General features: G+C 41.4%; 1 protein-coding gene across 7 annotated transcripts in view; it reads right to left on the bottom strand.

Moving 5' to 3' along the window:
- Positions 1 to 17691, bottom strand: part of MLPH (melanophilin) — a 368118-nt gene that overhangs the window by 266475 nt on the left and 83952 nt on the right. For all 7 annotated transcript variants that reach the window (XM_069225566.1, XM_069225571.1, XM_069225568.1 and 4 more), the window contains exon 2: positions 2198 to 2334. In XM_069225566.1, coding sequence (XP_069081667.1) covers positions 2198 to 2307 — 110 coding nt within the window. In that variant the 5' untranslated portion in view covers positions 2308 to 2334. The remainder of the gene's footprint in view (positions 1 to 2197; positions 2335 to 17691) is intronic.

The following is a 17691-nucleotide window of genomic DNA, read 5'->3' as shown; positions in this document are numbered from 1 at the left end:
GGGTCTGGCCAAGGATCAGGATGAAGTAGCCAAAGCATAAAATCCTCCTACAGCTAATCACTCGGGCTACTTTATGGCAATTTAAAATCTAGTCACAATTAATAGAAAGGAGCAAACCTCCAGAGATAAGTTGCAGTTTAATTCTTATCTTCTGAGGGGTAAAGCAGTTGATCTATGAGAGCACCAGCACTCTATCAGCCTGGGCATTAGTTCTTAATATCCAGAAGGTACGGGCTTATTTGTTCAACAATGACTGCCCTTATCACCTTAGTGGCAAATTAGGCCTTACTAGCAAAGCATAAGCACCTTATAGCTAGTTAACCAGTCCAGCGAAGGGCAGCTAAAAGACCAATTTGCTAGGGGTAGATTTAGGTTCAATGCCCTTTTCAACAGCAATTCAACCCTGTTCAAGGGCAAACGCATCAGCAATTTCTCTTTACTTAACGCATATGGATTTTGACAGCCTCACTAAAATTGTACCTTTCCAGCAAGTGCACCAGCACTCTATTAGCATAGGAATAAGTATTTACTATTTAGAATGCAAGGGCTGCTCTGTGAGGCATGACCGCCCATTATCTTCTTAGCAGAAACATAGGCCAGGCAGCTATAGCACAAACACTTTACCAGCAAAGGCATACGCACCTTATAGTTAGTTAACGTGGCCAGCGTAGGGCAGCCAAAAGAACAATTGCAGGGAGTAGAATTAGGCTCAAGCCTTTGCATATTTGCACCTTACTTCTGTGAAGGGCCAGATGAAAAGAGCTGCAAGAGCATCAGCGATCTGTCCTTACTTAGCTCATGCGCTCTTTAACATCCTAAGGCTGGACAGCTAGAGCACAAGCACTTAACTAGAAAAGGCATAAGCACTATATAGTTAGTTAACCTGGCTAGCTTAGGGCAGCCAAAAGAAAAATTGAGAAGAGTAGAATTAGGCTCATCCCTCCCAGATTTGCACTTTACTTTTGTCAAGGGCTAGATGGAAAGAGCTGAAAGAACATCAGCAATCTCTCTTTACTTAACGCACATGCACTTTAACAGCCTACGACTAATAGTACTTTACCTTTGTTTGAGAGCTAGATTGCAAGGCCTAGAGGAGCATTAGCATTTTGTTTCTTATTTAATGTAATGCACTTCAACAGTTCGCCAACATGGGCAGCACTGAGAAATTACTTAAGCATGTATGAGGCATGTCAGTCATGCATTTTGGACCATTCCTTTCTGTCACCTATTTACCCTACCATCTCAAAAAATGCTGCTACTATACTTTTGCTGCTGGATAAAGGATTGTGCTTGTGTTGTTCAAATCATTTCCTGCAACTTTTCGGATTTTAACACTTGTACCAAGAGATATGGGGATTATCGGCCGTTATGACGATTTGCTTTGCCTTTGACTTGTTTAAATTGTCGCAGGGGCGCCAAGGTACATATGTTTTAACTTGATTCAATACAGAATTGAATGATTTCCCTTGGTATTTATGTTAAGAATTAATTGTAGCGTTTATTTGTTGAATGTAATATGTACTGCAATGGTTTTAAATAATCAAGCAATAAAAACGTACCTTACCTTATCTCGATGTCCAACAACCTTCTAGTTGACTCACAAGCTTTCGTTTCAAGACTGAATCATTTCTCATCACTAACTGGGAAGACGTCAAATCACAAACAACTGGAGAGAATGAAGCTGTCACTCCGTTCTACTAGAGTGACACATTTGACACAGGAAATCATCCAGCAGTTCTCCACCATCCATCCAAGAGTGAAAATCTGGGCAAAACCCCTAATTAGATGTCCTCATTCCTATCAAATCATGTCACAATGATCTCTATCAAATTACATTTGCTTTGACACGATCTAAGAATATGTCTGAATGTCACACGCAATTTCGAATATTTCTTGTATAAAATACACACAACGCAATCCTCACATGCAAGCTTGGCTCACCTACACATTGTAAAAGCTACTAGTAATACCACACAATTTGCAGCTATGAGTGATATATGTAGCAATGGTAATGCAATAACTTACAAAAATCTTGGAAACACAAGACGTACAATAAAATACCAGTGTGGCAACTGCTTCATTGTCTTTTGCATGACGTCCTACATTGAATAGGCAATGATGATACAGCAATATCTGTATTACTGACAGAAAACATAGCCCCTCAGACTCGTAATTCCTCCTTAGTCAATATACTTACTCCAATCTCTCCTCCTCCTTCTTTCGTAAATCAAAGTCACGTTGAATCACCTCCCAAACATGCCGTGCCTCATCATCTGTCAGCTTGGAAAGGTCGAGTTTACGCCCCATGGCAGAGGGAAGTCACACCCTTGTAACCTGTATAAAAATTAACACAGAAGCAGGCATGTCAATGACAAACAGCAGTATCTAAGATAGAACATACAGAAGTGAAATACAAAATTGTCCAATTAATTTGTATCCGGTCACTGGCAGACTCTGTTAATAGTGAAGTACTCACTGGAGGAGTGAGCCCATCTGCTCCAGGTGGCGTTTCACCAAAGACCTACCAATATTCCAACTGTATTAAAGAACAATACGCAGTGTAACTGGGATTGTCCCTACCCCACCAATGGTGGCAGTAATGCAAACAAAATATTGGTAAATTGGAAATATCACACCCGACCCAAGCATTCATGGACTTTGAAAGTACATTAGGGCTAGTACGCTCATACTGCTGACCCAGATTACTAAACATTGTAAAAGGCTGAGGCCCTCATTCCGACCCTGGCGGTCATAGACCGCCAGGGCCGCGGGTGACGGAAGCACCGCCAACAGGCTGGCGGTGCTTCCTTGGCCATTCTGACCGCAGCGGTAAAGCCGTGGTCAGAAAACCGGGTCCGGCGGTTTCCCGCCGGATTTCCCCCGGCTGGGCGAATCCGCCATGGCGGCACTGCTTGCAGCGCCGCCATGGGGATTCTGACCCCCTTACCGCCAGCCTGTTTCTGGCGGTTTTTACCGCCAGGAACAGGATGGCGGGAATGGGTGTCCTGGGGCCCCTGGGGGCCCATGCACTGCCCATGGCAATGGCATGGGCAGTGCAGGGGCCCCCTAACAGGGCCCCAGCATGCTTTTCACTGTCTGCCTAGCAAACAGTGAAAAGCGCGACGGGTGCAACTGCACCCGTCACACACCTGTAACACCGCCGGCTCCATTCGGAGCCGGCTTCAGTGCTGCAGGCCCCTTTCCCGCTGGGCCGGCGGGCGCTACCTTGGGTAGCGCCCGCCGGCCCAGCGGGAAAGTTGGAATGGCCCCAGCGGTCTTTTGACTGCGGGGCGGCCAAATGGCGGTTCCCTCCAGGCGGGCGGCAACCGCCGCCCGCCGGGGTCAGAATGACCCCCTGAGTGTGAGTTTGAGCTTTTATTACAAATATCACCCTGTCGGTGGGTCGCAGAGCTCATTGAGTTTGAAGTGCAGAAATTACATTCTTCCAAGTACTCTAACCCCTACCTTTGGCCAAAGAAAAGTCACTGTTTCAGGTTTATTTAGAAGTGCATAGTTAATGAAAACCATTACACTGATAGTAACATCCATATTTCAACACACAATCCACAATAGTATACAACGTATACAAAACACGTTGTAATAACTAAAGTGCTAATGTGCCTAGATACTAAAGTGCTCAATATCTATAATAAAAGCGCAAAACGTCCATACAACAATAACTTCTTCTTACATCCATACAGTGTAATTGTCCACAAATCATGTCCCTTTTTGGACCGCATGTTCCTAATAAATCCTTCACTGAAATCGTTTGTAAATCTAAAATAATAGATCGAGGAAGATGCTGATGTGCTAAAGTGCTACACACAAATATAATTTACAGCCGCCGAGCTTCTTTCTGGTATCTTTCATTTTACAGTTCATACATCAATAGACCAATTAAGTCGGAATGTTTTTAAAATAGTAGACAGTAACAGGTTTCTACATTCTCTATGAGAACATTTCTTAAAACCGTATCTCCCATCACTCATCATTTGTATCCCTGTATTAAAAGCGCTGAAGTGCCCAATACTTATGAAAATTACAGTACTAAAAACATTTCAGAATTTTCTTTACTACAATAAAATGTGTTCCTGGCATCATTTCTTACTCTTTTTATTGGTCGGAGACCCATAGGGTTTAGAAAAAAGTTATCATCACAATAATGCCTTAAGAAACTGTAACTCCATCAGTTATCCAACTTTCTTGATGCCATTTGCAAGAATATAGTGAATTTACAATTTAAAACTTTTCTGTTGCTTTAAAACTTGTGATCACAACTTGTCTACACCTACAAATTCCTCTCTGATTAAGAGCTACCTTAAGCAGGGCCTTCTTTTCATTTACCAGACCCTTACAAAGACAGATTATGTGCCTGATTACAACTTTGGCGGAGGGGGTTAATCCGTCCCAAATATAACAAATATCCCTCCTGCCGTATTACGAGTCCATTATATCCTATGAAACTTGTAATACGGTGGGCGATATATCCGTCACATTTGGGACGGATTAACCCCCTCCGCCAAAGTTGTAATTAGGCCCTATATGTGTAATGGTCTCATTCCCAAAACCACACAACCTTCACAAAACCTTTTTTGAGTCCCGTAGCCAAGGGGCATCATGGGCATACCTAGATAGGAGTCCAAAGGTCTACCTAATAAACATAAGCTTTTCCTTCCTTGACCACCTGGTCTCCAGGTAGGGCTTAGAATAAAGTTTTTTATACTCATGTATTACCATCCATGAAAGGGTCCTGACTGAGAAGTTTTCTTTATCTGCTGGCAAGGAGATTTTTTTGTTATACCGCTAATCAATTTTCTACAAGCGTCATTGAAGATGCTACTTTCCCAGAGTGGCCAAACACCCAGATCATCCAGCGCTTGGTCTAGGTACTGCCTAGATGGTGCATTAATGCTTGAGCAGATTTCTTCCCAGAGTGCTTGACAAAGTTGGTTTCCCGTGATTAAATGTAGACATTTCCATACTTTAATATAACCCCCTTTTCTTGTAATGTTTTGATTCAGTTGTGCAAACTCAAGCCTTATCTGGGCTTGGGAGGTGTAATGGGGGAGATGAAAAAGCGACCTAAACATTTTAGCGATTATCCCATTTGAGATTTTCGCATCTCCCCCTTGTAGTGCCTTTCTTCCATAACTTATACTCGGTGATAACTTAGCTGCAATTACTTTTAACAAAGCAGATAGCTTGAGCCATCTAATGACCACTGTAAAGTATGGAAAGCAAGCAATAGTATGTTTCCTTTTCTCTGCAAGTCTTCTCTATGATGCAGGAAAGGGCCCCTATCATCAAGTAGGACTCAAGGTACCTATACGTTTGGACTGACCCCAGTTCTTGCCTTTGCAGGTACCATTTTTACAATTTCAGCGCTTTTTTACTTATTGCCATAACTTTTGTTTTCTTCTTGTTTATCAGCATTTCGTTGCCCTTTGTGTACTGGGATAACCTGTCAATAAGCCATTGCAGACCAATTTTGGTTTGGCTTAAAAGTATCCCATCTGCATACAGAAGTTTTGAGATTTATATACTCCCCAGTTTAGGTGGATGTGTATTTACACCATCCAGTGCTGGTGACAGGTCTGATAAAAAAGGTTAAACAAATATGGTGCAAGTACGCATCCGTGTTTCAGTCCTTGACAGGTTTTTATTTTCCTGGACAGGAAAGAGCCATCCCCAATCCTCACCCAGGTATCGGTGCACAACATCTGTATTGCTTTTAGTAAGCGAACAGGAATACCCCAGGAGGGTAACTTTTTCGAAAGAAGGTTGTGCTGTACATAGTCAAATGTTGACTTACAATCCACAAAACACAGGTAAAGAGATTGTTTTTTCGAACTGTGTTTGGCCATTATTAAGACTGCCACCAATCTTCTGCCCAAAGTACCGGGTTGGTTTTGTACAGGGGGTTTGGTATTCCATTTGGGCCTCGAGTGCCTCCATTCCAGCTGTTATTAATTATTCTCCAAATTAGATTTCCAGAAAAAATAATCATAGTATTTTTAGAGTCGTGGAGGGTTTCAATAGATGCTGTTGTTTCCCCAAAGCAGGATTCTGTTGAAGCCAATTTTCCCCCGGATGTATTGGAACCTCCTTCGCCTCTAGACAATGATTAAAATGCTTAGTTAGAAAATCAATCCAACCTGATTCCGCTATATTGGAGCTTGTTATAGTCACTGGGGCCCATTGAAATTGTTTACGATTTCCCAGAATCCCAGCAAGTTGCTCTTTTTACTTAGGTATAATGATTTTGCCCAGAAATCATGTTTCCTCAATATTCTCTCTTCCCAAACTCACTTACGATATATTTTGTTTATGTGTTTCAGATCTGTTTGGACTTCGTAGTTCCCTAGTTGCTTCTTTGCTAATCTCAAGAGTCTATTTTGATTCCTCCTTGTCAGGCAACTAGAAGGAGAGATTTAAATCCTATTTATATCTTGTGCCCATTCTTTAGTTTGGCAAGTACTTTGATGTTTGTTTAAAGAGTAAACGGCCAAATGTTTCTCTGTAAAGGAAGTCCACATAGTTAAGGGATCAAGGGTTTCCTCATTAAAACATAGGATTACCAGAACAGATGCATTTGCCCCAATTGATTCTATTGTGCCATCTGACCAACAAAGTTTCCGGAAGTTAGTTGACTCTTGATTCTTTTTTTCATTATTATTCATCTAAGTCAAAAACTTAATACATTCAACATCCATTGATGATGTCTTTTCAAGAGATGGAACTGCCTGTAAAAGTTCAAAATATTCCTCCGGTTAAGCACATTGTGCATCCCCCTAGACTGGTATTCTTTTGTAATTACAATTTGATTACCACCATATAGCAGTTAAGGGAAACCATCACTGTGTTTGGCACCCGGACTTGTTGATTCTGGGTCTAGTTGTTTCGTAGCAAATGAAAAGTCATATAGCCTGGTCAGCAGATTTGAACCTGTCCTAGAGTCTGTTTCCGTTGATACACTTGTTTTGATTTTCGGGGTTTTCTCTTCTTTTGTAGTCATGGGTTGAGCATCCATTCATTGTGTGGTTGCTGTATGTGCTATGTTTGTTGATAGCCATAGGGTGTTAACACTATTGTATATTGCACCCATTCTTAGCCATAGGATATTGACATTGTGGGGGTTCCTTTCCCTGACTTTCTTCGTGCCTGGGCAAGTTTCTAACGGAGCTATAACGACCCTTAGGAGTGCATTTTTCTGTAGAGAGGGTCAAGTCCTCAATTAATTTAGTGCCACTATGCTCATATTTTCCCTGGTGTTTATCAAATCGCAGGAAGGTAGTTTTACTCAATTACTTGTCCTTGTTATTATAGCTTGACTCGGTCACTAACGTTTCCTCATACTCTATTGCATTTTTAGCTAATGTGCTTTCAATTGTACCAGTAGTGACAGTAGGAGTGCCCTTAGTTTCATTTCTGGGCTTATGTTCTTTTTTCCTATGTTTTTTTGTCAGTGATTCGTCAAGTTGTTTGAATAAGCAAGGTGTTGATTGCAAGGATGTTGATTGCAAGGGGACATTTCCCTTGTTGTTGTTCTCTCTATTACATGGACATGTATCTTCTCTGTTGTTTTTGTACATTGGTCAACACCTTTTGCCCGTCTCTTATTAATATTTATACTAGTAGAATCATATGACCTGCCAGCCTGTATTGGTTGTGTTGGTAAGATTTGATTCTTACTGTGTAAGGAATCACCTGGTTTGTTTATAAAATCTTCCATAAAGTAGAAAGAGCCTCTGGTATTGTGGCCAATTTATTAATTAATGGATGTTAGAAACTGGGTTTCTAGTTGGCAGAGGTATTCACCCTGTTCAAGTAGGGACCACAATCCTAGTCAGGGTAGGTCATAATACAATCCAAATTATCCTGCGCTCAACCTCCGGTAGCTTGGCACAGAGCCGGCAGGTTTAACTTAAAAGGCAATGTGTAAAGTATTTGTTCAATAACTCATGCAGTAACAAAGTGACAATACCACACAAATAACTCTGCACCAGTTTAGGAAAATAGATGATAGTTATCTGAATAAAATAAGACCAATATGTCAAAAGTCCAATGTGCACAAGCAAAGATAAAAAATGTTAAGGATTAAATCCCAATAAAGTTTTTAGGAGCGCTATAGCTCCCCCTGGAGCTATCACGACGTCATTGACAAAGTCGTTCCCAGCAGTCTGACGCCACTTGCAAGGGAGTGCAGTGCCGGTCATGGAGTCACATGGACCCCCAGGTACAGTACCTTTGAAAACGATGAAACAAAGACGTTGCACAGAGTTGGGGAGGTGAGGTGTCGCTAGAGCCGGTGCAGAGTTGGTTCCTTGCAGCGGTACTCACGGGGCTCATGGTTCGAGCATATGGGCCAAGAGCCGAGCTGAGCGCCAAAGAGGGGAAGGGGGACAGCGCTCGATAACAGTCATTGCGTCCGTGGACTAGCACTAGCCACGCCCAGACTGTTGTCATGTTCTTCACAAAGTCCAAAAATAAGTAATTGGAATTTGTACAAGACCTACCAAAAAAAGGTTGTGACCAGACTTAGGGCCTGATTTAAAGTTTAGCAGAAGGGGTTAGTTTGTGACGGATATCCCCCCATTGCATTACAATTCCATTATAGTCTATGCAACTTGTAATATGGAAGACAGGATATCTGTTAAGTTTGTGATGGAGTAACCCCTCCATCAAACTCTAAATCAACCCCTTAATCTCTAGAGATTTTGTCTTGCTAAGTACATGCCAATATTTTGGACTTAATCACACTACTTGGCTTTCAATATATAAACAGGCCTGAGCACAATTGCACATAAATAGGCAGCTTAGTATTTTATCCAACAAGAAGTTGACAGACTTATAAATAAATTGATATTTTCCAGCTAAACTATTTCTGGTCAGAGGTCCTGCTTCTTGTTTCCTACAGGTTAATGAAATCTAATATACAGCAAGAAAATAATTAAAAACACATGCCTTTGTCAAAGGATAGGTGATAAGACACAATTAAGAGATATAATGTAGCCTGATGGTGAAAATACTGTTGTTGATACGCAGGATCAGTGGAAGGCAAAGTGGATTCAAAAACATGCTAAAATTCATTTACCAAAAAGGTTTTCACTTACCTCTTTTATCCTTAGATTCATTCAGTGAGATAGTTAAATTAACACTGGCAATGTAGCCTGCACATATAATATTATATAGAAAATCAACTGTATGCCGTCAGCACATAAATTGCAAGAACAACACATGATGGACGGAATGCAGAGCAAATCAAACATTCACCCCCAGTCACAGATATGAGTTTAATCCATCAGTTTCTTTTGCTTGCCATGCCATTCCAGTTTTGACCCAGTCATATGCAAATCAGTCTTGACCCTGTTCCCCATGGGAACAGTCCAGCCCGAACTGGCAGGCCAGGTCCAAACTGGGGTGGCATGGTGAGCAAAAGAACGATGAATTAAACCCAGCTCCGTGACTGGGGGTGAGTGTTTGCATTGTTCAGCACTCCGTCCATCATCCTTTTGTGTCGCTAAAGTTGCCCTAAGTAGAAAGGGTATGCCCAGACGTGGGTCCCATGCTCACTGTGCCACTGGGTTCAAGCTAACCTGGCTGATGAAGAGTGATACCCAGAAGCCTGTCCCAGGATGCTTGTTTCTGGACCAGGGAGGACCTGACCTTGCAGTTCGGGCTGGACTGCTCCCATGAGAAACATGGTCAAGACTGATTTGCATATGGCTTGGTCCAAACTGGGGAGGCATGGTGAGCAAAAGAACGATGGATTAAACCCAGATCTGTGACTGGGGGTGAGGGTTTGCATTGTTCAGCACTCCATCCATCATCCTTTTGTGTCACCTCAGTACATAAATTGTTAAAGGAAACAATGCGCAATCCAATTTAAAAAGAAGTCAAACAAATAACTGGGCCATTTCGAATAACAAGTGCACTGCATGAGAAAACAACATTGTGTGCTCATAGAAAGGGCCCATAAATTTTGCACTTGTTGTACAGGTTTGTTATTAAGTTAAAAACAAAAAGTGTTATTTGTGCCAAGTAAGGTACAGTTAAAGCCTCTAAGCATAAACAGTGCAAATGCAAATGAATATAGGCAAACACAAAATAATGGAAATACCCTACCATAAGTATCTCCAAACTGGAAAAAGTTAAGCACAGACCAACAAGGATCAGAGCAAAAAGAAGCAATCAAACTCCAGATAAATACTCAAGCATTGATATAATAATCTGAACAAAACATGTTATGCAGAATAATATTGTGACATTTTTAAATATATAATTTTAAGTATGTAATATTCATTACCAATAGATTTAGAAAACTAATGGGCATATTTACAAGCCCCTAGTGCCACTACAACATAATTTGTTTTTTACGGTGCAGTGTGCCGGCCTCATATTTACAAGGCCACGCAAAGCCACCTTGCATGGCTTTTCATGACCTTGTAAATATGGCCTAATTTTATGCATTATTCTGCGTGAATGGGTCTTTCCATGGGTTTTGCTACAGGTGTTCCCACAAAATACTTATTTAATCTAATGCAGTGCCAGATTTACAAGGCTGTGAATGCATCAGATTCCTATGCCACCATAGGCGTGGCGTAAAAGTGGTGCAATGAGAATAAATATCTTCAATTCTTGTTTATTCTATGTGTGCTGCATCTTGCAGCACACATAGAAGGAGGAAAACACCATTAATGATTGTTTAGGTGTAGGCAGGTGTCCCTTCCTGCACATAAACAATCATCCCTGCAATTCAGGCACCCTTGCACCATTGTGCAAGGGTGCCTGTGTTGGCGCTAGGCTGCCAACTGTGCACCAGCGCTGAGTAAAGTACATGGATGCGTCGTATTCCTGTAAATACGATGGATCCTTGCACTTTCCTAATGGCGGAGCTCAGAGCTACAAAATGGCTTGTAATACCGGGCTGTGTCATTATTTGGTAAATATGCCTTTAAAATGTTACATCGAGTTAAACACATTTCTCTTGCTGTCTCCCCACTTTCCGCCGTGACACATGTATTTGTTAAATACAGTTACACTAAGCATTTCTAATCAAATAGTCACTATTAGGGTAATCTATTAAAAAGAAGCAAAATATCAACTTTGGAATACATTGCATTAACTCATGTCCCTGCACATCATTTCTTCTTAATAATAATATGAAGAGGGACATTTCATATAACAGACATTTAACAGTTCATTCCTGCCAACCATCCACAGAGTTCCAGCCTTGAAAATGTACATCTTGTTAGATAAGAAAAAGATACACAGTCGAGCAAGACTATCATTTGGAAACTAATTCACTTAATTTTTTCAGTTTTTCAGTTTTTTTGTTGTGCACTTCATTTAAAGGCGTACATCTAGCAATTAAAATACATATTCTAACTTGCTAATTATCTTTTGCATTGCCAGGAATAGGCATGCCTTAGGCTACCAGTCTCATGGGTTTCAGACAGTGACGATCGTGATCTGTCAATTCAGAATGTCATATAATGGTTCCATTTAGAACATCTCCACAATGACACTATTCATGGCCAAATAGACCACAGCATTGCAGGCTATTCGTAGAGCTGGCCTAAAAGGCATCCAACTCAGCTGACTCTCAGCAGCTTGCCTTCATCAAAGCATGAAATGACTATGCAGAACAAAACAGTGTGAGGAAGTAGAAATGTTATTTGAGACAGAACCTCAAATGTGCTCAACACCAGCCAAACACAATAATGATGACCATAAATGTTGCCATAAGTGATGGGGCAAGTACTAACCATTTATGCACCACACTTTGAATTGTTTATTGAAAGAAAACACGTAGCACCTGGGGATATTAGTTATGTTTTTGGGAAAATAATGTGCCAACAGTTTCGACACACCCGCATGGCAGATGTGCAATCAATGATTTATTTGTGGGAGTGACTATACACAGATTTAGCTGCCTGGCAGAGCTCATGTGTCCACACACCACACCATACTGCACTCATCACACAGTGTATAATATACAATATTAACAACTGTATATAGAAAGGGTATTTAGATCAGGAAGCTTGTTTGGGCATTCCCCTTTCAGGCATTGGCCTATTATGATCAATCACATATGAGATGAACCAATGGTACCTCGCGGATGTGTATATTTGAAAAGACGTCCTTAATTGGCATCTCAGGAGATGAGTAGCTTGCTCCCTGTTCCATCACTATCCACCCTTCCTCACTCTACTGCTAGGCTGAGCTCTCCCATAACTGTCAGCCCTCTCTCTTACCTGGTTGTGTGCCCTCAACACATCAAGAATTTGCCCCTTGGACATTACACACAGTTGTTCATGGGTTGAACAATCCCACTTACTTAAAAAATGAGTAAAACAGAAAAAAGATGAAGAGAACAACTAAATACAAAAACAATCTTGGTTATTTTGTATATACAAAGGAGACAGATTCAAGATACTACATGGAAAAAACGTATAAGTGCCCCCAACAAGGGAAGATATCTATGCTCACGTCAATCCATCCATTCACACACTGACCACTCATATATTTATCCATATAAAACATCCGTCCTGTTTTTCTCTGTTAATTTCTGATCCAGTTCCTATTAAGCCAGAAACCCACATATACTGTTTGAGGGGCTCGACGATTACGGTATTGGGGACTTGGCACTGCAATAGATCTATTCCAACCTTTCGGATCACTCCCAATCTATTTCTCTCACTCTTTTCCTATCTTTCTCCAAACCCCTTCCTTTTGGTGTCCCTCAGGGGTCTTTCTCATAGACCTACTCTTTTTTTATTAATTTTTGTTTTTTGTTTTATATAATGCAACATACAGAGTAAACAGTGATACAACAAGTCTAAATTCTTGACCCCACCATATTGCAAACCATCTCAGTATTTTTAGCGATACAAGTTTTCCCGATTCATGTCCCTCTGCTCCTTTCTCTATTCCCGCCCCAACCGTATTCCATTTCATATGTTTGACACATTGTTCGTAGTATTACATACATTGGACCAAAACTATTCTAAGAGAGCCTATCTGGTTCACCCAGGTTCACCTTCTTAAATCATTTTCCCAGCTATCCCAGATTTTCCCAAATGTCTTGGTGAAGCCTCGATATTTATAGACTTCTTGTTCCATTATTCTGCAATGTTCCATTGCCACTTCCCAATCGTACAGTCTCGGAGGTGTGCCAAATCCCCATCTCTGGGCTGTGTCACGCTTTGCTACCATACATCCCAGATTTACCAAGATCTTGTGATAGCATGTGAGATCTGATGGTGATCAAACACCCAATAAGCCAATAATACTAGCTGAGGGTGAAACTCCATTGATTACCCAGTTGCATTTGCAAGGGCGGTTTGCACTGCTTCCCAGAAATTCCATAGTCTGGGGCAACTCCGTAGTGTATGGAAGAATGTGCCCTCCAGCCTCCACCCACAGAGGTATCGTTTATCTTCTGCTCTGCCAATTTTGTGCAGTAGTGTACGCGTGTAGTAAACCCTTGGTAGGATTTTTGTCTGTATTAGACGAAAGCTGACTATCTCCACTGAGAACCCAATGCGTGTTGTGCATAACAGTGCTATATGCGAGGGAGATTAGTTTGTTGTCTATTTGTCCATTTAGCAACCTCCTTTCCAGTGGTGCATCTTCTTGTGCCACATCTTCTAAGGACACACACTGTTGAAGGGTGCAGCTCAGTTGTCTATATTGCAGCCACTGGGTTTCTGGCTTGTTATAGTCTGTCCTCAAGGTTAAAGGATTTTGGGCCATTTGTACCCCATACGTCCACCAACGTGGCTAGGCGAATATTGTCCCACCCTTGGAAACCCTTTGAGGCCACCAGTGGGTTTAGGCGTGCTCCCTCCCACTATGGCGTCTTAGGAGTTAGTCTCTCTTTCCTCCCCATTTCCCTGATCAGTCTATTCCAGACATTTACTACCGTCACCGTGGCCGGGCAGGTCCCAGACACTAATCTGCCACCATATATTCCATGCCTAAAGCTTTTGCCTTCCCAGCTCAGCCTATCCTGCTGACATGCTGGGTCTTCTCAGCCTGTATAAGCCTCTGTCTCACTGCTAAGACCATTTCCTCAACAGTCATGTCAGTGTCCAACCACTCTATTTGTTGCAGGGTCAGTCATCTGATAGGACAGTCCACAATAAAGGCCAGTATCTCTTTCTTTGGGGCACGCATATGTACACCAATGCCTCAGGTAGGTGGCAAATTCCTCCGCAATGTTACGCCCATCAGTCACCATTTCTACATGCTTGCCCATTAAAGGTCAGATGACCCTGCTCTCCCTTTCCTTGTTCCCTTTACAGACCAGTAAATTACTAGCCTTCTTTTCTGCATCATACACTCTTTTTTATTTTGGCAGGTATTTTGTTTCAACCTCATATTTGCCGACTGGTATTCATTCTGCTTCAAATCTATCTTCTATCCCCAATTTCACCAGTAATGATGATCCCCCTAATTGTGGCTTTGTATGCCTCCCAGAGTCTTACAGAGCTCTGCACAGAGCTTTTGTTTTCAGTAAATATTGCTTAGTGGAGCTGTTCAGTTTCTTAACTATCTGTGCATTTGATAGTTGCCAAGTCTCCATCTGTCAGCCATCTTGTGGTTTCCTCTTGTTTATGAACATGGCCCCTCTGGCTGACCTTATCCAATCCCTTGGGTTCAAGGTAGTGGCTTACACTGATGATACACAGCTTCTGATGTCTTTTTCTGAGACTAACCGCAATCTTCAACAATTGTGTCTAATGAGTGTTGCAGATTGGATGAAGTCAAGTTGTTTGAAGTTCAATGCAGCTAAAACCAAGGTCATACTTTATGTTGCTCTCCCTCTCTGTGGTCCAGTGCCTAGTGGCCATGGAAATTGGCTCCCTAAACCACCTCACCCCCCTTGCCGGCAATGCTGGTAAAAAACTTGGAGGTCAGATTTGATAATGAACTCTCTTTTGCCCTCCAAGTGAATGCTATCTCTGGCTCCTGTTTTGCAATCCTAAAAAGCTTTAAAAAAACTGAGCTTGGTCCTCTAAAGTACCAGGAAAACAATTATATATGACCTTATCACTTCAGCTTGTTCAGAGCACTGTGGCTCACCTGCTTCTGAACATTCCTAAAAGGAAGTCTATCCATTCACACCTTAGGATGCTTCATTGGCTCCCAGTTATAAAGCGTATTGCCTTGCAATGTATGCTGCTTGCATTCTGGGCCTTCTGCAATAAAGGTCCTGTATATTAGCAGGAGAGTTCATCATTATGGTCCTTCAAGAACGTTGATATTTTGCAATCAGTTGCTGCTCAAGATTCGGTGTATTCGGCTGGCCCATTTGAGTGGCTGATCCTTTCCCTACTTGGCCCCGAAATATGGAATACTCTTCCACTTTTCATTCTGGCTCCTCTGATGAATCCTCTTTCAAACAAAGGTTGAAAATATAGCTTTTTCAATCCTGTTGAACGTTGTTACCTTGTTGAGTTTGCCGTAGTCGACACTGACAGCTGTGCTACAGAAATAGTATATTGATTATTCATTCATTTTCATGATAGGGCTCATCTGAGCTGCTATCTGCCACTGACGAGTTCAAGTCCAGGGAATGCGAAATTAGGCTTTCATCCTTATGGACTCTGCACACTGAGACACACTCCCATTCCCACTGCGTTATTCAGTCTTTACTTTATGAGGAACTTCCACCTGCTGAAAAATACCTATTGCTGTTCTAGTACCCTTTTCAGAACCAAAATTATTGAACATGCTCCATTTGTGAATAAAAGGTGTCTCCATTTAATGCAAGTTCTGGTTTTTGTCTGTCTCTTAGATAGGCACCTCTGGTAGTTCAAGGACTTCCAGATGTTTTGCTGTCTTTATTTTCACTTAGATGCTTAATTTAATTCTTTCCTTTGGACATGGCAAAGTGGGTGCTGGCCAGGGTATGACAAACATATTAATCTTTTATGTTTATATACCTTTCCCTTGAATTGCTTGGGAATGGTACTTGAATCTTCCTCGTGAGCCAGTTAGTAGCTTTTGCAGGGCAGAAAAAGATCAGGCAAGACTAGGGGCAAATTGGTGAAGGGGCATCCTTTGTGAATGGATGCGGAAACGTTTTTCCCACGGACCACTGCCTACTCTTAAAAAATGAAAAGAAAACTTTTAATTTTTCTTTTTTAAACGCATCCCGTTATCATTTAAGGAAAATGGGCTGCATTTTTTTAAAAAACAAGATTGCTTTATTTAAAAGCAATCTCAGACATGGTGGTCTGCAGAGCTCAGCAGGCCACCATCCCTGTGATTATAGCCATTTGCAATAGCTCGCAAATTGTGACCTACCTCATGAATATTAATGAAGTAGGTCCATTTGCGAGCCCTTGCTATTACTTAATTGCGATTCGCAAAAAAAATGTAATTTGGTAATCCTATTGGAATTAATGATACATGTGACCCTTGTTTCTTTCCGAATCAGGTTCAACCAATAAAAGAAAAACTTTTGGAGGTTTCCTGTTGGTTTTTCTGATTAGCTCAGCCAATATATAAAGTTTCTTACTCATCGTTACATGACCCTGCAATTCCTGTATAAAAAATTCTCGAATTTCTTTACACTACATGGGATTCTGGAATCCTTGTATTAAAAACATGCCTCTAATTTCTTTATACTATATGGGATTCTGGAATCCTTGTATTAAAATCATGTCTCTAATTTCTTTACAATGTGACACATTCAGTCACCTATTATAAAGAAATGACTATCTGCTCAACTGTAATACCTTGTTGCAATGGTCATCCAACTTCATAATACATGCTGCCACAGCCAGCAGCCGCGGGAGAAGGCAGGTCAGGATCATGGAGCGTAACCAGAGCGTTCTGAGAGTGCAGCTTTTTGTAAAAGTCCCTTTTTCTGCAGTAAAGCTTTTCAGGGATAAGTTGGAGGCTATGGTACCCAAGGCTTTCAAAGACTGTAATCCAGTGCTTAATTTGAGCCTGTGGTTTACGTTGGATGCACCAGCACTTATTTTTGAGACTTGACACTTATTTTTCTGCACCAGGCATTTACTACAAGCAAAAGACACATATGGGAAAGACAGAGGAAGAGAAAAATGTCACAAAGGGAGAAAGCAGAAAGCTGCAAGATTGAGCTGAAGGGACAGGGAGCGTCTGTAAATGGACTAAAGAAGCCTAAAATGGTTTTAGGATTACGCTGCCACATTATTCTGTGCTTGCACAGTTAATTGCAGCAGCCACATGTTTCAAAGGTGAGCTTTGGGCACCGGCACCTTTTTATTTGCAAATTAAGCAGTGCTGTAAATATGTTTATCTTAAGTTTCTTCAGTCTCTACTGTTCAAGATATTCATAAGCAGGTGGAAAGGACGAATTGTATTCAGCCTCATTCACACAATCAATAAATCATCATCGAGCCAGCAGCCATCAAGTCAGAAATTACAGTGTTCCTGAAATCACAAAGTTCATGACTCCTGAGCGGTTCAGTAGGAGGATGTGTGTTGTGTTTGACATTTATGTTGTTCTATTAATTATTCATTGTTGTTAGTCTAGTAGATCATTATAATAAGTTACAATAAGTAGGTAGTTATCTGTAGTAAGTGATGTTTATTTTTGTAACTCATTTGTCATTCCATGCACGTTCCTCGTGTTCCATGTTTATTTGGTGGAATGCGGGAGAGCACTGGCTGGAGGAAGGAGACAAGGAT

The sequence above is a fragment of the Pleurodeles waltl genome, chromosome 3_1 (assembly GCF_031143425.1).
Source record: "Pleurodeles waltl isolate 20211129_DDA chromosome 3_1, aPleWal1.hap1.20221129, whole genome shotgun sequence".
In the NCBI taxonomy this organism is placed as follows: Eukaryota; Metazoa; Chordata; class Amphibia; order Caudata; family Salamandridae; genus Pleurodeles; species Pleurodeles waltl.
This window is presented reverse-complemented; position numbering and strand designations above follow the sequence as displayed.